The sequence below is a fragment of the Sorex fumeus genome, unplaced genomic scaffold (genome assembly GCF_029834395.1).
Source record: "Sorex fumeus unplaced genomic scaffold, SorFum_2.1 ptg000067l, whole genome shotgun sequence".
Taxonomy (NCBI): domain Eukaryota; kingdom Metazoa; phylum Chordata; class Mammalia; order Eulipotyphla; family Soricidae; genus Sorex; species Sorex fumeus.
The window spans coordinates 5618327-5641234 of NW_026606124.1; the positions used below are offsets into that span (position 1 = coordinate 5618327).

The 22908-nt window shown below is 45.4% G+C and overlaps 1 protein-coding gene across 1 annotated transcript in view; it reads right to left on the reverse strand.

The window, feature by feature from the left end:
• Window positions 1-22908, reverse strand: part of THSD4 (thrombospondin type 1 domain containing 4) — a 624572-nt gene that overhangs the window by 473802 nt on the left and 127862 nt on the right. Inside the window, exon 6 of the mRNA XM_056128738.1 lies at window positions 16914-17016. Coding sequence (XP_055984713.1) covers window positions 16914-17016 — 103 coding nt within the window. The remainder of the gene's footprint in view (window positions 1-16913; window positions 17017-22908) is intronic.

Below are 22908 nucleotides of genomic sequence, written 5' to 3' on the forward strand. Positions count from 1 at the left end.
TCCATGGTTACCATGACAGTTACTTGCTTGATTTTGTTGCTGATTTCTGATCTCACTACTCTCATGATAAGGCTTGTCTGCCTTGACCTCTGACCTCTAAAATATCTGGCTCTTTATACACCCCAAACCTACCATATTTCAGTCTTAGCTGACTGAGACTCCTCTGTAATCAGAGGACTCCTTCCCTTCATAAGAAATAATACCTGCAGCAAAGTTTAAAGGCAAAAAGCATTGGAGCTGGAGTACAGTGCAGCAGTTAGGCATGACCTGACCCAGGTTTGATTCTGGGTATCTCATAATCTTTTGCGCACAGAGGCCCCTAACATCATAATGGTGACCTGGGTACCTCCAGCACTACAGGACCCCAGGAGCAGCACATTCTCAAACCCTTGCCATGAACAAGCAATATTCACAGGCCAGTTTGGCTGGCTTGGGCTCCTGTGTACCATGTAAACAAAATATGAAAGATAATACAATTTTTCAATTTTTAAAAAGAAGGAAATTCAGAGTCCCTTGTAGAACTTTGTTTTCCTAAACTTCTGTTATTCATTACTAAGTAGCACTTTTTAAAATTTTTTTATCGAATCACCTTGAGACACAGTTACAAGGCTTTCATGTTTGAGTTGTGAATTACCTTGACTACTTTCGAAGTGTTTATCAGTTATTGATAACAACTGACATTTGTAAACTCCTATTTGCTTTTAGCAATTTTTGACTATAGAGTTTGACTATAGAGTTTGACTATACTGTTTCACTTCTGAATCATTTAAACACACTGCTACAAGATGACTTCAATGGTTATACAATGGTTTCCTTAAAAGGGATGTGATTGCTGTGTTACTGGTATTGCAGTTGCTGGTCGTGGTCAGGATGGTGTTGGTGGTGATAGAAGTGGTGCTGCTGATACTGCTGGTGATGGTGGTGGTGGTGGTGCTTTGTTTATTTATCTAATAACCTAAACTTAGAGAATGGAAAAGTCCAGATATAGACTAAGCCCTTCCCACAGGAAGGTGAGCTGTCCAGGAGGAATCCTATACAATGGGCAATGCTGACTACTACTGCCTGGCCCAGGGGAACTACCAAATCTACACCATCTTAGTCCTGGCACAGAAAGGCCGGAAAGGCGTATCTTCAGTGGACTGTCCACATGCTGTGATCACTGGAGACCATCGGGGCAAGAATGATGAAGCGATATTCACAGGAAAAGGAAATGAAAGAGAAATAAAAATCCAGAAATTTTCTGAACAGAAATGATTGAGAATGAAAGTTTTATAGTTCAGGGAAATACATTTATATTTAAATATCATTTATATATAAACATAGATCTCAATAGGTACTGGTTGCTGAGTATTTAGATTAAAAGGACCCCAAGTATTTAATCAGCAATTAGTGAAACTAGTTTGCAGTGAAGGGGTGTGAAATGACTCTGGATCTGATTAAATATCTTCTTTGGAGTTCTGAAGATAACCAGGTTGGCAACAGGATAACTGGCTATAAGTAACTGCCACTACCGCCATTTTTGTCTTGTTCTGTTTTGTTTGGGAACCACACAAATGTTCAGGGCTCCCTCCTGGCTCTGTAATCAGGAATTACTCCTGAAAGTGCTCAGGGCAGCATAGGGGATACCAGAGATGGAACCGAACCCAAGTCGGCCATAAGCAAGGAAAGCACCCTACCCACTATTCTGTCACGATCACCATTCTGTCCTGCTGCAGTGGAACTAGCCTCAGTAACAGATAGAAGCTATAATTCCAAACACAGAATCAACTTACTTAACACAGAGTTTTCACAGAACCCTGTTGTTAAACGCTGCTTGATGTATTTCCTCCTCCTCTACCTTCACTGTGCCCTTGAATGAAGAATCTTACTATCAAAGGTCGCCTAGGAAACTAGGCCTATCCCAGACATTTTAGTCATTATCAAGTCTTCTCCTGGAAAAAAAACATTCAATGACATGCTGCTTGTTTTTTGTTTTGTTTTGTTTCTTGGTTTTGGGGTCACAGCTGGCAGTGCTCAGGGCTTATTCCTGGCTCTGCACTCAAAGATTACTCTTGGCAGTGCTCAGGAGGACCATATGGGGTTTCGGGAATTGAACCCAGGTTAACCAGATGCAAGGCAAGTGCCTTACCCTCTGTACTATCTCTATAATCTGATACTGTTTATTTTTTTAATTTACATTTTAAATGTGAACCCAATTTAGATATAAATGACATATGTTCATATTTATTTGCATCATTCCCCTAACTTCTGTGTGTTAAAATCAGAAGTTTTAGGTGAGCATTTGTAGAGAGACCTAATACAATGGTTGACAAACTTTGTGAATAATGTAAGAGTCTCGTCTCTGTTAAATAAAAATAGGAACTCATTCCACATTTTCATACAAACCACAGGGTTAATTGGTACCAATGTGTCCATCACTTGGAAGGCTAAAAAACTACAAAGATAGGGTTAGGTGACAGGACAGTGGCCAGGTTCCCTTTCTAGCTTCACATGGTCCCTTACAATCTCCAGATGCAGCCCTTGTGGCCCCCCAGCACCAGCAGGGCAGACCAGGTGATACCCAGCATCACAGGGCATCACAGGGACTGAACAACTTTGCATCCTCAAATCCCTGCACTGAAACACCAAATCCAGACCGAGAATAGCAAGTGGGGCCTTCGGACCTCCTGAGCACTGCTTGGAACTCTCTCTCTCCAACAAAGAAACAGAAAACTGTATTGACAGCACAGATGCTTCCATTTTCTTTCTCATACCTCCTTGAGACATCACTAATGGATCCCAGTGGCACACTAGTCCAGAGCCCCTATGACACATGTGGGCAGAGTTGGGAAGAGCGATGATACGTGTACTGTGCTGTTAAAAGAACAACCACCAGAGATGTTTCCTGCAAGACAGCTCCAAAGCATAAGTCCCGCAATAATTAATCATTCCAAGGTAAACTCTAGTTGTCTTATAGGAATGTGCTGAGACAGCATTTAGATACTTTGGGTAGATAGGCCAAGACAATTTACCTGGTTAAAAAAAAAAAAAAAGAAGCAATGCTTGCCTTGCCTTTGCCTCTTTATCCTTCCCATCCCAACTGCAGGTACACAACAGTTTTCCACTTAATCCTCTGCAAACAAGCCCCATTGGAGCACAGGAATCTCTAGACAAAAAAACAAAAACAACAAAAAACTGGAGACCCACTGGTATGGTGCTTTTTAATCATTTGGGGGGAGGGCCTCCAGGAAAGGGAGAGAATTTCTAATTCACGATGGACTTAATTAATTGTGTAAGTACAAATTGCAAAGACATTCCTCCAAAACCTCTTGATGCCGGCTTAATGTGCATTTCTCTATATCCATGCAAATACTGCAAAGCGTCCCCACTTCTTTCCACAACAGGTCCCTCCCAGAATCACTGCTCAATACAGGAGAGAACTGTGCTGCAAGGGATTAAGACAGAGTCCCAGAATTTGCTGGCACAGTTTTGGTAGGCTTGATGTAAAAACACATTTGTTTGTTTTTAAAGGAAATGAATTGGTCATGGCTTAGTTGCAAGGAGGGAGAAAGTCTTTTGTTGTCAAAGAATTGCTCTCGGCTCAGCAGGCTGCAGTTATGTAACTTCTCTTTTAAGCTGGATCTTCTACTTGATTTTGTGATGGGGGCAAGTGATAAAACCCTAAATCTGATTCCCTGCCTCTGCTAAAAAAGAAACACAAAAAAGGAACAGGACTAGGAAAGGAACAGGGTGGTGACATGTGACTTCTTTGAGGGCCACCAGTGCCCTCCGGGGCCAGCGGCTGTCTCTGTAGAAAAGATTAGCTCCTTGGAAGAGTGGAAAACCAGCACTGGGTCTCCTCACTCTTCTGCAGTGGATTTAAGCTCTGTGATTGCTTTCAAATCCCTCAAATTATTCATATTTACACTAATCTGCTTATTAGATGTTGAAATCTATCCCGAGGCCCTTCTTGACTAATTACCTGGAATGATACTGGTTCAAGTTCCAGAAAAGAAATTGCTTTTACACGAATCATTTACACCTTACAGAATACCCTAGAGCAGAGGCAATTTTCTTCCTCACATAACCTTTCCATTTCCAGATCCTAAATATCCCAGTGAAATGATGTGCAGAGTCATGTGACAACGCTTGGCTCCACGTGCATTCCTCCTCATCAGACAGAAACACGGGGGGCAAGAAGAGACACGTTCGAGAGGCACTTGACATGCATAATCCCATTGCTGGGCAGGGGAGAGAACAAAATCAGAACCAACCCCCCTCTCGTCTCCCTGAGGTCACCCCTGATGCAAGATGTTCTGAGATGGTGAAGGGCTACAGAGGACCTCCTTAACACTTTCTCACCATCGCTACTGGCCAACCTCAGTTGCACCAGCAGAATATTTGGGAGCAAAGGGGATACACACAGTCACATGGCATACCTAGGGAAGGGAGCCCAAGTATAGAGAACTCCAAGAATGCAAACACAATGAAAAGACTCAGATGGAAGCTCTCCTGCCATATTCCAACCCCAATAATCCCTCAAACGTATGAAGCAGCTGAGTGAGGAAATGACAGCTGACAAGTCACGTGGGGAGTGATGAGACTTCTCTTGAGTTTTTGCCATGGACAATGGTTTTTTGAAGCCCTTACGAAGTCACTCTCCCAGAACCTGGGAATCCTTTGGGGGAATCATTCTCTTTCTCTCTGTGCAGTCTTGGAGGGACTGTCCTCAGAGCCTCATGGTAGTAAAGGTTTTTTATTTTTGATTTGGGGCCACACTTAGTAGTACTGGGGCGACTCCTGGCTCTGCACTCAGAAATTACTCCTACTGGTGCTCAGGGGAAATGAAGGTGCTGAGGACCTCCGGAGCCAGCCACGGCCATGCTGGAACCACTTTCCACACATCCAGACGTGCCTCATGCATGAAAGAACTGGCAGAGGAACCCAGGCATGCGGGTCCCGGGGCTGAGGTCTCCAAGCCTACTCAGATTGGGACTGGGTCTTTTCCAACCAGACCCCCATCTTCCAGTAGGAAGGCGTCATACCCACCAGCTGCTGTCAGCGCCAGGTTGATCCCATCAACGGCCAAGACACAGAGACTATAAAATCCAGCTCCCGGAAGCGTGCGGCCACATTTGCAGCCACGTGACATTGTATTATCTTTTTTTTTCCCCTTTGGAGAGCCTGGCAGGCTACCAAAAGCATCCTGCCTGCACGGTAGAGTCTGGCAAACTTCTGTGTCGTATTCAATATGCCAAATACCAGTAACAATGATGGGTCTCATTCTTCTAATTCTGAAAGAGCATTGAAATTGCTCTTTTAAAATCTCAGGGCTAGGATGAAGGAGACGTTACTGGTGCCTGCTCAAGGGAATCGACGAACAACAAGATGCTTGTGCTTGTGCTTGGTGCTCAGCGGACCAGATGGGATGCTGGGGATCAAACCCAGGTTGGCCGTGTGCAAGACAAGGGCCGTCCCTGCTATGCTATCACTCCCACCCATGACAGTGCAGAGGGATGAGCACATGGCCTTCGTCTACACCAAGGCAATTGGGCTTTATTTCCAAATCTGATTGTTCTGTTATTGTTATTTCTTAGTTCAGTTTGAAGGCCACACCCAGTTGCTCTCAGGGCTTCCTCCTGGTTCTGTGCTCAGGGAGCACTTCAGGCTGTGCTTGAGGGACCATACGGCATCTTGGGGATTCAAAGCTGGGTCAGCTTCATGCAAGAAAGATGCATTCAGCCCTGTGCTACCTCTCTGGCTCCATTTCCAGGGCTTTGAATCTGGGATGGAGAAAGTTGTTTGAACAAATGTATCCACTGTGGGGAGACTGTGCAGGTCAGAGTGGCAATTTTGTCTACCCGGGTCCTCCATTTCTCTTCTACAACAGGCCTGGCTACATTTTTATTTTTCCAGCTGATTCTCTGAGCTTCTGGCCACCCTTCCAATATTTTCATTTCATTTCATTTCATCATCCTGTTATTCGTCGATTGCCTCGAGCAGGCCCCAGTAACGTCTCTTTCATCCTAGCCCTGAGATTATATTCAAGGCTCTTTAGGAGAATGAGACCCATCATTGTTACTGGTATTTGGCATATTGGGTACACCACGGGGAGTTTGCCAGACTCTGTCCTGTGGGCAGGCTACATTCGATAGCCTGCAAGTTTGTCCAAAGTAGGAATGAGATAATAAGATGTCATAAAAAGATGTCCTGATAAGAGGTCGCGGCCGCACGGTTCCGGGGGCTGGATTTTATAGTCTCTGAGTCTTGGCCGTTGATGGGATTACACGGCGCCAAGGGGCCAGGTGGTGGGTGTGACCCCCGCCTACTGGAATTTGGAGGATCCGGGTGGAAGATGCTCGACTCCAATCCGAGTAGGCTTGGAGATCTCGGCCTCGGAACCCGCGTGGCTTTGTCCCTCTGCCAGTACCTTCATGTGTGCGGAGAGTGGTCTCAGCATGGTGGTGGCTGGTCCTGGAGGTCTTCGGCTGCCGGAGCCCTGGTCAGGGCGGGGAGGAAAGCTCTTCCACGCAGATCCTCCAAATTCCAGTAGGCGGGGGTCACACCCACCACCTGGCCCCCGGCGCCGTGTAATCCCATCAACAGCCAAGACTCAGAGACTATAAAATCCAGCTCCCGGACAAGAACAGTGCAGTCTTCTGCCCCCGCGCCTGGCTGTTCCTCGCCGGAGCCCCTTGGAGGGGAGCGGGTTGAGCTTTCCTCCCGCCCCGACCAGGGCTCCGGCAGCCGAAGACCTCCAGGACCAGCCACCACCATGCTGAGACCACTCTCCGCACACCTGAAGGTACTGGCAGAGGGACAAAGCCACGCGGGTTCCGGGGCCGAGACCTCCAAGCCTACTCGAATTGGAGTCGAGCATCTTCCACCCAGATCCTCCAAATTCCAGTAGGCGGGGGTCACACCCACCACCTGGCCCCCTGGCGCCGTGTAATCCCATCAGCGGCCAAGACTCAGAGACTATAAAATCCAGATCCCGGACGAGAGCAGTGCAGTCTCTGCCCCCGCGCCTCGGTGTTCCTTCCCGGAGTCCCTTGGAGGGGAGCGGGTTGAGCTTTCCTCCCCGCCCCGGCCAGGGCTACGGCAGCCGGAGACCTCCAGGACCAGCCACCACCATGCTGAGACCACTCTCCGCACACATGAAGGTACTGGCAGAGGGACAAAGCCACGCGGGTTCCGGGGCCGAGATCTCCAAGCCTACTCGGATTGGAGTTGAGCATCCTCCACCCAGATCCTCCACATTCCAGTAGGCGGGGGTCACACCCACCACCTGGCCCCCTGGCGCCGTGTAATCCCATCAACGGCCAAGACTCAGAGACTATAAAATCCAGCTCCCGGACGAGAATAGTGCAGTCTTCTGCCCCCGCGCCTGGCTGTTCCTCACTGGAGCCCCTTCCAATATGATGCTCTTTTTTTTCTTAGCCAGAAGTGATATCTGTTGCTTGCCAAGAGAAAATTGAGAATGCCAAAAAAAGCAGATGGCTACCATGCCTCTTTAGATTCTGGCTGCTCTGAGGATTTCTAGATCCATCAAGGTACTGTGATTCCAAATGGTTCTGAAAATAATGTTCATAAAAAGTAGACTATAGACCAAACATGATTGCCACCCATTGCCTCTTTTGCAAATCACAACATCCAATAGGAGAGAGAGAACGAAAGGGAATGCCCTGCCACAGAAGCAGGGTGGGATGGGGGGGATGGGGAGGTGGGAGGGATACTGGGATCCATGCTGGTGGGAAAGGGGCACTGGTGGAGGGATGGGTATTTGATCATTGTATAATTGAAACCCAAGCACAAAAATTTGTAACTCTACAATTGTACCTCATGGAGTCTCACTAATAATTTTTTTTTAAAAAAATGATGTTCATTAGGCTCTCTGCAGCACTCTTGATCCTCCTTGGTAAGAGAAGGTATTTAAAATAAAACTGAAAGATTGATTAGCACTGGAATAGTTCTACAGTGGTGAAATTTTTCTTTTTCTATTTTTGGCTTTTAGAGTCACACCTGACAATGCTCAGGGGTTACTTCTGATTCGGCACTCAGGAATTCTCAGGGGACCATATGGGATGCCAGGCATGGAACCTGAGTTGGCCACATGCAAGGCAAATGCCGTACCCACTGTATTATCACTCAGGTCCCAGTGGTGAAATTTCTTACACTGCTCTAAATGTCACTTTCAGGAATTGGAGAAACAGTAATAGAAAAGATGAAAGAGAACAATGGCCTTCTAAAGATACAATTATTATAAAATAAAGTACATAACTGTATAATATGGTGAATTCTGACAAGTGTTCAAACTTCTGTAACAACCATGCCAATCAGAACACAGGATATCACCTCCCTCCAAAAAGTACCATCAGGCTTCTTCTCAGCTGAACCTTCCCTATTCCTGTGGACTATTCTGATTTCCATTGCCATGGTCCAATCTGTCTTGTTCTGAAGCAGCACATACATGGAAATAAAGGATACACTCTCATCTGGCTTTTTTGTTTCTGAGAACCACACAGGTTGTGTATCAATAGAGTGTTGTGTTACTGCTCTGCTGCTTCACTGCTAAGAATGGAGCAGAGCTCAAGTTTTAATCTCCCGCTGGTGGATACTGGTCACTTCCAGTTAGGTGCTCCCCTAGGGGAACAGGCTGTGAAGAAATACAGGGCATGGGACTGTATTCCTTCTTTTATTGAATAGTGAAGATACTATTGTCTCATTCCTACTTTGGACAAACTTGCAGGCTATCGAATGTAGCCTGGCCACAGGGCAGAGTCTGGCAAACTCCCCGTGGCATACCAAATATGCCAAATACCAGTAACAATGATGGGTCTCATTCTCCTATAGAGCCTTGAATATAATCTCAGGGCTAGGATGAAAGAGACATTACTGGGGCCTGCTCGAGGCAATCGACGAATAACAGGATGATGAAATGAATGAATAAATGAAGATACTCTCTTATAATAGATGATGTAAAAGCATTAACATGCTTTCTCCAAGAGGAGAAAACTGCCTATTTTTCCTTTTTGCTTTTAGAATCCAGGAGTTCATAGATAATATTTTATGAACCCTTTCAACTCTCTTTCTGTAAGTGTTGCTCTCTCAATCTAAACACCCTTGTTTCTGCACCTGTGTAGTCAAATTTTCTCTTATGCAAATAAAACACCAAACCAACCCCCTCATTATGCCCATTCTCTGGAAATATGTTTTTAAGAGAAAACTGTATTATTTCTTGTCTTTCTAATATTGCACTCAAGATTCCATTCTGGTTTTATTTTCTCCCTTCTCGTTCATCTGCTTTGACTGTCTCTCCTTGGAAGCCTTCTCCTGCCTTCTACCCACATTGAAAGTAGAAATTCCATTGTCAGGATATTGGGCTTGAACCTAGAGCTTTCACTGAACAGCTGGCTGACCTTGCATGAACTATTAAACTGTTCTCTACCATCAAATTCTCTGTTAAAACTAAAAGGCTAATGATAGTGCCACCTCACAAGGCTGTTGTGAGTTAGCACTGAGAACTGTGTCATTATAGTGACAAATGATTTCTATCTCATTTGAACCTCACTGATGTGATGAGAATCTTATAGATATAATAGACCTTATTCATATAAGAGATGAGACGAAACACTATGGTTCCTTGCATCTCTTATTCTCAGATTCATTTAATGGGTGAGCCTCTTTCCCTTGTCTCATCAGTACAAGCAAACTGCAAAGCTCCAACCTTGATCCTGTCCTTCTGAAAACACACTCTCAAAGGTCAGGGTGTGTGACCTTTTGTTATCATGTCAAGGTCAATGACTTGAAATTTAGGTCCACTACTCTAAACTTCAGAATCTCTCAACCCTAGTTCCTGTTGGGCATCTTGCTATCATGCATTCAAACTCCAATTGTATAAAAGCCAAAGCTACCATTTTTTTTTCAGTTTTTTACAACAAGATTCTCTTCAGAATTTTACTTTGTCCTCACAATGGTAAGCTGACACACTAAGCCAATATGTCCAGCTCTTGCCAGATATTCCTGTGTATGTATCAGAGAGCTCTGAGGATGAATCCTGTGGGAAGGAGTCTTGGGTATTCTTTCCATTTTCCTAAGGCCATCTTAGGAGCAAGACATCCATGTCTTCTAGAAGAGATGCTGCTTTATCAAACCATAAGCTCCCTGATTCCAGGCACACCAGCCTTTGCTCCTATGCTTTTCTCCCTCTTGTCCTACATTTTGATTGCACCATGTCCTATCTCCAAAGTGGCATCTGTGCAGGGCACAGTACTGGAGTGGCGAAAACAGTAGCAGCATACCTGAGTGCCAACACTCAATTCCTATCTCTCAGAGCTTAATCAAGCAGAAGAAAGTGATCACAGTGGCTCATAGCTCCATGGCTAGTAAGGCCCAGATGGTAACTTCAAAATTCCCTGGAGCAAAAATTTATTATTCTTCTGAACAATCCAGTAAAAAACAAAGTCATCTGGGATTACAGGGAAAGGCATTCAGGGAATTTCATTTGAGCTCCCTTCTTGGGTTAATAACCACTAGATTTGTTCCCAGATACTTCATTTCTCCTCCTTTGGGCATCTGGGTCTATGAAAGCTCCTTGATGCCCTTGAAGTGAAGTGTGCCGTCTGTCTTGCTTTGGCTAGTGAGAAGTGAGCAGAGGCTTTAGAAACCCATGCTTGATCTATTAGTTTTCCTCTTCGTTGTTTCAATGGAATAAGTTGAGAAGCAGCTTTGGCCACCCCGAGTCCCAAATGAGTTAAGCATATACTACATTGTCTAAGTAACAGGAGCAAAAGACCCTCCTTGTCCTGTTAAGCTGTTGGGATCTGAATTTCTTTGTAACTGCAGGATAACAAGTAAACCAGAATCCAAGTATCCCAGGATCCAGTGTATCGGTTCATGGAATCTGCTGGCTTATTCTATTTAGTTCATTTGTTAGGGCTACACGGTGCGCCTCAGTCATCCAAATACAAAACTGCCCCACAATCTATGGATGAAGAGTGAGAGCTGTTACTATTCTGCCCACAGTGACCCAGCAAACCTCTCACCCCAGTGCTGCAATAATGTACCATGAAAACAGGCACAACTGCTGTCAATGTCAGCATCTAAACCGCATTCTTCCCATGAAAGTGTCCTACTCTAGCTAGACTGACTTGATAATTTATTGTCCAGAGTGATTTTTAAGAGTGAAAGGGCCTGAGAAGATAGGCATAAACCATCGCTGTCCTGGTAAACGAGATGATGGGCCCCTAAATCTACTTCCCATCATCCTGACAATGTTAGGTCTGTAGCTACAAGAAAAATTCCTATGGGCATTAGCTAAGTACGGATTGGTCATCATTGACAGGAAATGTGATTAAAAGCCTACCATGAACCATGAGGCAAAAATTAATGTGTTTATCAGAGGATGGACTCTGCTTTTATTATCCTATGTGGCATTGGATGGAATGAGTGCAGCTGTTTCCCTAAGTAGGCACATGTGAATAGCAGCCGACATCCAAACAAAATGCAGAGCCCAATGCAATCTCCAGCCGTAAAGTATGAATGCCGTGCAGAAACATTAGCTGTGTCTCCCTCCCACCCATCAGCCTGGGAGTCATTTAAGAGGAAGAAGGACAAAAACCAAGAAGGCAATCAGAGCGGCAAAAAGAGCCCATTAGCCAAAGCCACGGGGAACACAAGCCCACTATCCACCGGAACCTTCTCTCCAGGCACACGGGACAGACCAAGGTCAGGAAAGAATGTTGGATTTTCTTGGAATGTAACATTGTAGAAAATCGTGGATTTCTCTAATCTGTGGCCTTTTTGTGTCCTGCCAAGTCATTTCCTTTATGTTGCGGAGACATTGGGATTTTAATTGGTCCATAAAGAATTGTAGAAGGGCCTGTGCTGGGAAACAGATAATGATCTTGGGAGAAGAATCTAATTTTGGGGTCTTTTGAATCCCTACTTCACCACCTGTGCTTTATGGATCATATGACCTGAGTACCCAAGCATTCCTGGGTTCCCAATCCAGGTTCAGATATGGGGCTGTGACCCAAAAGATGACATTGTGATTTGTCTGGACTGAGAGAATTCAGATGGGGGAGTGATGGTTTTCCAGCTGCAGATCTTATTACCACAAAGTGGGTGGTTTGAAATGACAACATTTATTCATTCTCTCACACCAAGGCCAGAAATCCTCAAACTAGGTGAGGCCATGCTTTCTCTCTGAGTGTCTGGAGAGAATATTTCCATGCTTCTGCCCCCATGCCCTAGTGTCTTCTGGCAAAAAAAGACATGACATTCAAATCTCGCTTTGGGTCTCGCAGAACACCAACTGGCCCAATCTCTCTGTGCCCGTGTCTCCCCGGGGGTGCCCCTGCTCCTTTCTTCTTGATAGAAGGAGGTACCTCACTGACTTCCCAGCCCACCCACAACTCCCCCCCCCCCACCCCCGCCGCAGTATGATCTCTTCATGTACTTCTGAACTATATCTGCAAAGACCCTGTTTCCAAGGTGGACCACATTCATGTACCTCTGAACTACATCTGCAAAGACCCTGTTTCCAAGGCGGACCACATTCACAGGTACCAAGGATGGAATTTCAGTGATAGTTTTGGGGGTGGGGTTCGCAGGACAACAATACAACCCACAGCTCCCCTCAGACGAAGACTTTCCCACTTGGTTTCTCTTTTGTTTGTTTTGTTTTTTGGGTCACATCTGGCATTGCTTAGGATTTACTCCTGGTTCTGCACTCAGGAATCATTCCTGGGAAGACTCACGGGACCATCTGTGGTACCAAGGATCAAATCCTAGTCAGTCGCATGCAAGAAAGTGCCCTATTAGCTGTACTATCTCTCCAACTCCTCTCTCACTTTGTAAGCAAAGTCAGATAAGTCGGCCAGGCTTACTGAGTTAAAAATAAACAGAACCTGAAGATAAAGACCAGCAAAGGTGGGTCGTGATTTCTTGACTCCCTAGAATGCAGTTATCTCCCAAACTCAGTCGACCTCTTAGAATTCCCAGTAGTATGATTTACAAAACAATTTTTCATGTTCAAACATATTAGTGTTGAATTTCTGTCAGTTAAAACCAAGGGTTCTAATTAATATGTCAAAAAGACATAAAAGAAAATAAATAAATGCCCTGTCATGTGAGTTTAAAGCTTGCAGCAGTCTGGGTGTAGAAAGGAGGATGTGGCAGACAGAGAATCGACGGGCCTTGAGCTGAAAACTGCCAGCTTTAAGTGATGGTTACAGAAAAGTGTGCTATTATATTCTCTTGACATTTACATATGTGTGAAATGCCCTTCTCTCATGGGAAGTGAGGTGAGGTTTGAGGCCACAACCAGCAGTACTCAGGGCTTCCTCCTGGTTCTGCGCTCAGGGGTCACTCCTAGCACTGTTTAGGGGGCCATATAAGGTGCCAGAGACGGAATCCACCATACTATCTGATTCCTATAATTTTGAAACTTTCCAAAATAAATTAAAAAACAAGTTCCTCTGGCCTTATGCATCAACCCAAATCAAGGCAAAGCAGGTAGACTTACACAGAAACCAGATGTTAGCAGGCCTCTGCAGGAACTCTAATTTGTGAAAACATTAGCAGAAAGGTTCTTCACAGCAGGCATAGAGTTCTTGATACTACAGCCAAGGCTCCCCTAGGATGCATCTAACCCATCTAAGTCTGTCCAAGGCAGAAGTATCTAGCCCTCAGTACTCATGATAACCAAGAGCTCTGGCAGACGCCCACCACCTCGCTGAGCTGACAGGGTCCAACATGCAGCTTCAGCTTCCAGGGGAGCATGGGCTATACAGTGCCCCACTGCAGGAATCCATGTTACCTCCTGGTTAATCACCCCCCAAAGCAGCTATTATCCACAGCCAGCAATAAAGCAGGGGTGTGGCTCAGATGAAAGATAGGGTTACTTCTCAGCATTCTCTGACAAGAACGGTTGCTCTGACACAGCGTAAGTCCTGGGGCTTGTGAAACATGGTGATCTGAACCTTCACAGTAGTTTGAACACCCCCTTTTCTAGCACCCATCAAACTCTGAGACTCAAGTCCTCGGTCCAGTTGTCTATCAGAATTCCTTAGAAGCTTTTAAAAAAATTCTGATGCCAGCCGACATTCCAGACCAATTCAACCACAAACTCTGGGTATAGGACCTAGGTATCAGTATTCTGAGGTTCCTTTATGGTTATCATGAGCACTGAGGGCTAGATACTTCTGCCTTGGACAGACTTAGATGGGTTAGATGCATGCCTCACTTCCCAGACATCTGCCACTGGTCATACCAATCCCACTTTCAGGGACGCTCATGTGAGCAGATCTCATTCAATTAGAAACTATTTCTTTCCAGTTTGTAGGAATGTGACCCTTGGAAAACTCAGGGTTTTGGGTCTGGAGCAATATCATAGTGGGTAGGGCATTTGCCTTGCACACAGCCGACTCACGTTCAATCTCCAGCATCCCATATGGTCCTCCATACACTGCCAGGAGTAATTCCTGAGTGCAGAGCCAGGAGCAACCCCTGAGCATCACTGGGTGTGACCAAAAAGCAAAAAAACAAAAAGAAAAAAGAAAAACCCAGGGTTTAGAGACACCATTTTCCCAGATAGTTAAAGTTTTGCATATAACTATTCAGGGGTTTCCAAACAGGGTTTAGGGGTCCCAGAATTCACTCTTGTTGACCCTCAGTCACCTTGCCAGACAACTCCATGCTAGATCCCAATGATGCAATGTTGCATGGGTCCTGAAAGTGCCAGGGGTCACTAGCACTACCTCTGGTAGTGCCTGATGGAACTGGGTAGCATGAGGTGCTGGGGATAGAGCCTGGGTGTGCACCTGACCCTGCATGTAACTTTTGATGCCTCAGAAAAAAACTACTAATGGCTTGGCTGGAAATCTTCCTTACACAACAGCTTATTAACCACTATTTCAAGTGTCATGTGAAAGATATGGTGTATTCTGACAAATAAATTAAACAGAAGAAAATGTTATTAAGAAAATTACAGGGAGAAAAGAAAGATGGCAGCCGCATGGGAGCCTTGTGGAGAGCCAGGTATGAGCCGGGGGTGTTGGGATGACTAAAACCTCATGGGAAGGGGGGCGTTCTGGCCCGTCCTTCACGCCCTACCGAGGTCACCAGTTGCCCCCCGACGAGCGGTTCTCCGGCACGGCCACGGCCCCAGAAGCACAAGGACTTAATGCAGAACCCAGCAGCTTGGAGCAGAAAAGTGAACAGACTACGCGTTATCCACGCCATGATGTCTGCCCGGAGGGGAAAGGGTGTTGCTCCCTTCCGCCCTCCCCGCTCTGGAAAGAAAGATGGCAGCATGGGAGCCTTGTGGAGAGCCAGGTATGAGCCGGGGGTGTTGGGGCGACTAAAACCTCATGGGAAGGGGGGGGCGTTCTGGCCCGTCCTTCACGCCCTACCGAGGTCACCAGTTGCCCCCCACGAGTGCCTCTCCGGCACGGCCATGACTCCAGAGCACAGAAACCAATCTCTTAATTATCTGACTTTCAGTAGAAATACTTCCAGGGTTAATAAGTAAAATAGCAGAAATCCAAAACCGCGCGGCCGCAATTGCAGCCATGCGACATCATTTAATTCTTGAACCCAGCTGTAGAAAGCAAATCATTTCACAATGCTTTTTCAGCATGTCTGATTGGGGGGGCGGGGGTAAACTCTAAACAATAATGGTGCATCTTTTATCGAAACAATGAATCTAGTCAAAGTAGATAGAGTGTTAACTAGAATTCATCTGCCTCACAGGCATTGGGAGGGGTGGGGGGTGGGGGTTTATTGGGGTTCTTCGTGGTGAAAAATAAGTATTGGTAAAGGGAAATGTGTTTGATATTTGCATTACCGAGACCTAAACCTGAAAGCTTTGTAACTTTTCCCACAGTGATTCAATAAAATAAATAAATTATAAAAAAAGAAAAAAAGAAAATTACAGGGAACGGAAATATATTTACAGTACTGTTTTTATCAGTATGACACAGTTACATGCTCGGTTTGCAAAATGAATCTTCCATCAGTATCTACATAGTGGTACAAAACACCATAGAAATTAGACATTTTACTAAGTGTACATAAAAAAATGCAAAGATCCTGGAGACGTAAATTTATTTTTCTGCAGATAGAGAAATTCATGCACAGATAATACTGGTTGGAAAAAATCTATGTCTAAATAAGCAACAGACAGACCTAACCATTCCTGGGTCAACTCAATTTCTAGAACATCATGGTTAAACATCACCAACTTGTCTGAGAACAACAGCAATGTATTCTCCTAGAGTCTGGAAATGCAAGAGCAGGCTATGCTCACACTAAAGGAATATCTCAGACTCTGACACTTCCCTGTACCCAAGTCATGTTGGTTTCCACAAAGAATAGGGACACAGGAGTTCGGAGGCAGTACTGACAAGCTCCACCAATATCAGATCACTCAGAAATGCAGGCAGCTTGCTCCCTCAGGAATGCCTGCCTGCCATGTTTCCTCCTTGGAAAAAGCACTGTAGCCCCCCACTCCTTTAATATCTACCTGGCAGTCATACAGTTGTCACCCTGACATACCAACATGTTCTTTTAAGTGCCAGAGACAGGATACCCTACCCCCTGCTCACTCCTTACAGCCTTAGTTTTGAACCTTTCACTCTAACCCATTTCTCTGCCTTCTTTTGTCCATTCATCCCATTGTTCTCTGGTGCAGTTCACTTCTATCAATGCCTTCTCCATCTGACTGCTGATCCTGATGTTATCTAAATGTGTCACTACCTTGCAGTAAGACGCAGATCGGTTCCCTTTGCCTGGGCTCATACTGTGTCCTCATATAGCCACCTTGTCATAATTACCCCAATTCTTCTAGAATCAACTAGAAAGCAACAGGGCAAAGAATAGACCGAATAGACCAAAATGATTTCCGTGAATACAGTTGAATCTATTCTTACCTTCTGCAAATGGTTCCCATTCATAAAACCGGCCCATGAATGGTTTGTTGTTGTATGAGGCACACTGAACTTCCCGTATACTTCTACTGCTTTCTGGACAGGGCTAATGAAGAGAACAGTAAAGATATAATCAGTGCCATACACTTTCAGAGCCAGGCCAGCACCCAGGAGACTCCTCCAACTTTAAATCGTAACTCCTATCCAAAACAGGAACTCTGAAAAGGTGCTGATCATTAGAAGCAGAGGTTAAGGGCTCATGCCACGTGTACAAAATCAGAATCTCTTGGAAGGACACTGGTTCTTTTACAAACTTTCCAGATTAACTTTTTTGCACACTATCATTCGAAAATCACTAACAAGTCTGCTCCTGAAAACTGGCTTACCCCCTTAGAAGTTACTTCCACATATTTGGCTTTGTTGTGGCCATTCCTGTGTGTAGAATAATATCTATCCACCAATAAGGACCACATAGAAGTTCTGCAGATGTTTCACAAAAGCCTCAACTGAGGCAGGAAGAAGCATTCAACCATTGAAAGCAGAGACTCAGTATAAGCAATCTGGAACCACCCAGGAAGTTTCATTCTCTCCTCTCCATTTCTTCTAAATTCTGGTCTAAATTCTCTCCCCTCCTTCTGGCCCTTACTGTTACCAGTTGCTCCCAGCTGCTAGCATGCAAGATAATCACCTAGAAAACCCTAGGAAAGAGAGACTTCTAGATCTCTCTCATAAGGATGATTATTCAGTAAGTCTGGGACGTGGTCCCAAAAGTTGCTTGGTATCAATTTATCCAGGTACTTCTGACACATGAGACTTCCCCCCTCAAATCTCTAGCACCCCCTAGTTTGGTTCTTTCCTAACTAGTTTCTTACTCTCCAGGTTGTTTGTTTCTTAAATGACCAAAGAATGACAAAACAATGATTATTTAAGTGTGAGACAAACACGAAGATTAGAAAGTCTCATTCATATCACAGATAAAGGCAAGATCTAGCTCAATATTGCCCGAAGTGGGTATATTTCTCTTCAGGCATCACTAGAAGGATGGGGGTGAGGAGGGGTAGCCTCAGATAAAATGAGGATGGCTCTTTCTGTTCAGGGCATTGAGTGATTTGCTTTCCTGAAAAGGGAGCAGTAGGCCAAATCAGTTTGGGAACCTCTGATCTAGTTTTAAAAACTCAGCACTTAGCAACACACCATGATTGCTGCAAAAAAGAACTACCAAGGGGGTTGTTAAAATGCAGGTTCTCAGGCCTCACAATGGTTAAATTTGGTGTTTCTCTGTGTGTGTGTTTGTGTGTGTTTACAAGCACACACACTTTAAAAACTAGAAGGGAAAGGGATATGATCCCTTACATAAATTTAAAACCCTGAATATGAGAGCACTGAGCAGGACAGAAACAAAGAGAGGAGAGCAGGAATAGAGCAGAGTTTGCCTTGCACGCTGCCTACCCAGGTTCAATTTCTCCATCCCTCTCGGAGTGCCTGGCAAGTTACCGAGAGTGCATATTCGATATGCCAAAAACAGTAACAACAAGTCTCACAATGGAGACGTTACTTATGCTCGCTTGAGCAAATCGATGAACGGAGGACAGTGCTACAGTGCACAAGAATATGAGAAGTCGCTGGAATAAACCACTAATAAGATAGTTCCAAGTCCTGAAGGATTTATAAACAAATCTATTGCATGTTCCAGGTCTGCTGGAAGAAGAGGAAATAAAACAGGTGGAAACAAAAACATCTCACTTGATAAAGCACGGGGGCGGGGGAGGCTGCTGCCACAAACACCCAGGGCAGTCTTACACTGCTGCAGCCGGAGCCAGACCATATGGAGGGGGCAACCCAGCATGGGGAGGGATGACAGGACAGGAAAGGGCCAGCTGGCTGGGCTGCATAGGCTAGGGCAGGTGCCCTCACAGAGGCTGACAGGCGAGTCAGCCTTCTGGAAGCCTTCCAGGGGCTATTGCAGTCCAGGACAGGCCTGCTTCAAGATGCCAGAAGTCTCCAGGTAAGTCTCAGATAAAGACACTTCTCAGAACCCATTAGCCTGAACCAGAGTTTGACAAGGATGGGCTCAGTCAGGTGGCTTGGGAGAAGCCACCGCCTCTTGCCAAAAAAAAAAAAAAAAGAACTTCTAAGGGGATTGTTAAAAATGCAGGTTCTCAGACCTCACCTGGGGAGGAGCGGGAAAGGGCTCAGAAAGAGGAGCTCCACACCAGCCTCCTGTGTGATTCTGGGGCAGCCAGTCTGGCACCAAGAAGGTGCAGCAGCAATTAAGTGTCACGCCCAAGACTCAGTCTCACTCCAATTATTTCATGGGCACTCAGTGTGAGAGCAGAAGAGAATACAGTCCAGGCCTCTTTAAGTTACAGATGGGGAATGGAGCCTGGAAAAGTGATGCTGCCTGCCAAAGCGCCAGAGTGACAGAGACAGAGCCCAGCACGCCCGCTGCCTGCATCCACCCTGGTCAGAACTGGGCATCAGCTACAGGGCAGCTCTGCAGATGGACAGGGGCAATAAGCCTTGTTCCTCCAGTAAGCGCAGGCAATTCAAGGTGGTGAGTCTGATGCCACCTTAAATCAACTGGGGGCGTGGAAGGCTGTCGACCACAGGAACTCAGCCAGTCTGCTTAGCACCGCCACCCCCCCTTCCACCAGCAAAACACTGCCACTGATGATCAAAACGTGTTTTTCATGACATGGAAAGCAGTCCAAAGTGACAGACAGAACATGTTAAAATAATTAGGGGTGGGGTGTGTGTGTGTGTGTGTGTGTGTGTGTGTGTGTGTGTGTAGACTAGGGAGGGGTGTTCAGGTGTTGGAGTATAGATGTTTTCTCTGCATAAATAACTGGTTTGTTTCTATTGTTCATTCACTCATCATGTTGCATGTCCTTGGAGCTTATCATCTTACAAAGGGTTTTCAGATCACTCTAATGCCTGGAACTCTTACTGCATTCCTACACATCTACTAAGCCAACCTATGATGGATTCTTCTGGATCACTGTTGTTGGCTATCAACAAATTCTTTCTATGTGAGCATGCCTGGCCCCCATCATACCTCCCGAGGTCAGAGGGTAAATGTGGCATCAGATATCCCAGGGGCAGGGCAGGAGCTGAGAAAGCAAGTTTACCTGCAGCTGCCAGAGGTAGCCCAGCCCCAAGGCTGAGGATGGCTCTGTCCAGCACCAAGAGGAAGAAGGTGTAGCAGGTGGCCTGCCCTGGACACAGTGATAAGCAAAGGTTCACATGATACTCGGTGAGATAACTACTGTGTGCTTCTTCCTGAGGAAAGGGGCCTGGGCAGAGAAATACCCTTAGGGCACAGATTTAAAAGTGGTTTATTCAGATAGTAGTTTTGGCGGAAATAAGAGGAGGCAAAAGCCAAGATAGTGATGATGATATTAAGGAAAGCTAACCTTTTTTGGATTTTTCTGTTTGGGGACCACACTCAGTGGTACTCAGGACATACTTCTGGCTCTTTACTCAGGGATTACTCCTGGTGGGACCACATGTGGTGCCAGGAATTGAACCAGGATCAACCACATGCACGACTAACTCCTTACCCACTCACTCTATGACCTAAGGAGAACGAACTTTTGTTGAGCAATTACTAAATGCCAGATATTACACCTCAAGATCTATGTACATATATTAGCGTTTATACTCTTTTAAAAAACAACTATCATACTCATTTTACAGATAAAGAAGTCGAAGCAACCAACAGTTAAATAGCTACAGAGAGGCATGTAAGCCACAATTATAGGGCTAGTAAGTGGTGGAGAAAAGACCTGAAACTGTGGTTCTGGATGCCTTCCCCAAACCTTAAGAACTGCAGCACCTAAGAACCGTATCAACAACAAAGAAAATTTGCTATGGGGGTGGGGGGGGTCTCAGAGAGCCTTAACTTCTTCTGGCACTGTCCAAAGAAGGCAGAGCTGGAGGTGACACTCAGATTGGGCCTGTGAGGTTTGGTGAAGTGGCCCCAGCTTTCTGTCCCAGGGAGTGGGGGACTGGGAATGCAAACTGAGCGGGGCTGAGGAAACGCTGTTGTATGTCTCGTTTGTAGATTACATCTGTTAGTACTTGTCAGACCGTTATCAGTATATGATCTCCTCTCATCTCAACAGACTCTCTGAAGTTCAACCCTGCAGGTGACAGATCATTTTACATGTGTTATATTTTAAGTGGGTTGTTTCCTGATGCCATTGACTGAGTCACCCTCAGCTTATCAGTCAAGTTCTCTTTATTACACTATGAGCTGGCTTGGGGAAGATTTCCTGCAGAGAGACAACCCCTTCCATGGACACAGAGTGTTGTGACCTTCAATGAAACCTGAGAAACATACGGGCACAGAACAGGCGCACTCAGGGTCAGGCCAGCGAAGACTAGGGCTTGACGGGCAAGGAAAGCCCAGACAGGTGGATTTTTAACCATCTCTCACCTACAGACTGAGGTAAAGAAGAGACATTTTTTACTGATGAAAACAGGGAAAGTATTTCAGGCCACAAAGGCAAAACTAAAAAAAATATTTTTAATAATAATTTATGTGTTCATTATTAAATGAGAGTTTTCTTCAGGCATGACATGTGTTAAGTAACGGTAACTTTATTATTATTATGTCTTTACTGATCTGGGCTGGAGCAAAAGCACAGCGGGTAGGGTTTTTGCCTTGCATGCGGCCTACCTGGGTTCGATTCCTCCATCCCTCTCGGAGAGCCTGAAAAGCTACCGAGAGTATGCCACCCACACTGGCAAGCTTCCCATTGCATATTTAATATGCCAAAAACAGTAACAACAAGTCTCACAATGGAGATGTTACTGGTGCCCACTTGAGCAAATAGATGAACAATGGGAGGATAGTGCTAGAGTGCTTGTACTGCAAAACACTGATTGAAAAATCACAGCCTTGAGAGATGACCTCTTTTAAAGGGGCCTAGGAACCCCTCCCTCACACACACACAAAAATACCAGGGAGGGACGTTTCCACTGGTCTCTTATGAGAAAATGAAAAAAAAATGTGCATAAAATGCCCTGAATGCTCGCAAAGCCCATCAGGTTCCATCCAGAGTTCCAGCTAGCCGTTGCTGGAGTTGCTATGAGTTACAGGAGTATTATGGAAACTCGGGCAGTTTCCAGTGTCCCTTCTTAATCTGAGATGACAACTGCCTGTACCTAACTTCCCTGTTCAGGAGGCCACTGCCAGTGGCCACATACCTACTCTCTGGGTCATTAATCACTTTCAGTTCCCCCGAGACCAAAGAAGAGTCTCATCCCCAATGAGGGTGCAACACAACCCTGAAACTGGCCTGGCCCCATTAAACAATTCTTCCCCCTACATTACTCTGGACTCAATCAAAAGGACAGCTGCCATAGCAACATACGATGTCCTTAACCTCAGCTCTGGGAAGAAATCTAAAATAAGAAATTCTGAAAATGTCCCTACACAGGCTTGAGAAAGTGACTGTGTGACCTGGGGTAACACACTTGGCTTCTTACCACCTTAATCGCCATGTTTCAATAACAAGCCCAGCGCTGCTCACCCCTCAGGGATTTCTGGGTGGATTAAATTAGTTACACATGAAAGTTTCTAGCTCACAGGAAGGCCCCGTAAGTGCTGGCTGAACCGGATTCCAACTAGACATCAAAGATGGAGCTAGCAATTCCAGAAGTTGTGTGTGTCTCTGAAAGCAAGGTGTTCTGGGCCACCAGCTTCTTCCTCATCGACAGCTCCCAAATAGGCTTTGCTTGCCAGATGTTATAATAGAGCACAGAGCAACATTTCTTATCAGTTATTGGACATACTTTCCAAATATGTTTACTATCTGCCTCCTCAAATCACTTGGAATAACAGCCTTGCACAAACTCTCCCGTGGTCTTCCCCTACCCTTCCAACTCTCCCCTAGACATACAGGGAACTGGCATTGTCTCTCAAAGTCATGATCACAATCTAACAGATAGAAAAAAAGGAGGGTTATCTTATTTCTCACTTTTTAATCTTTTG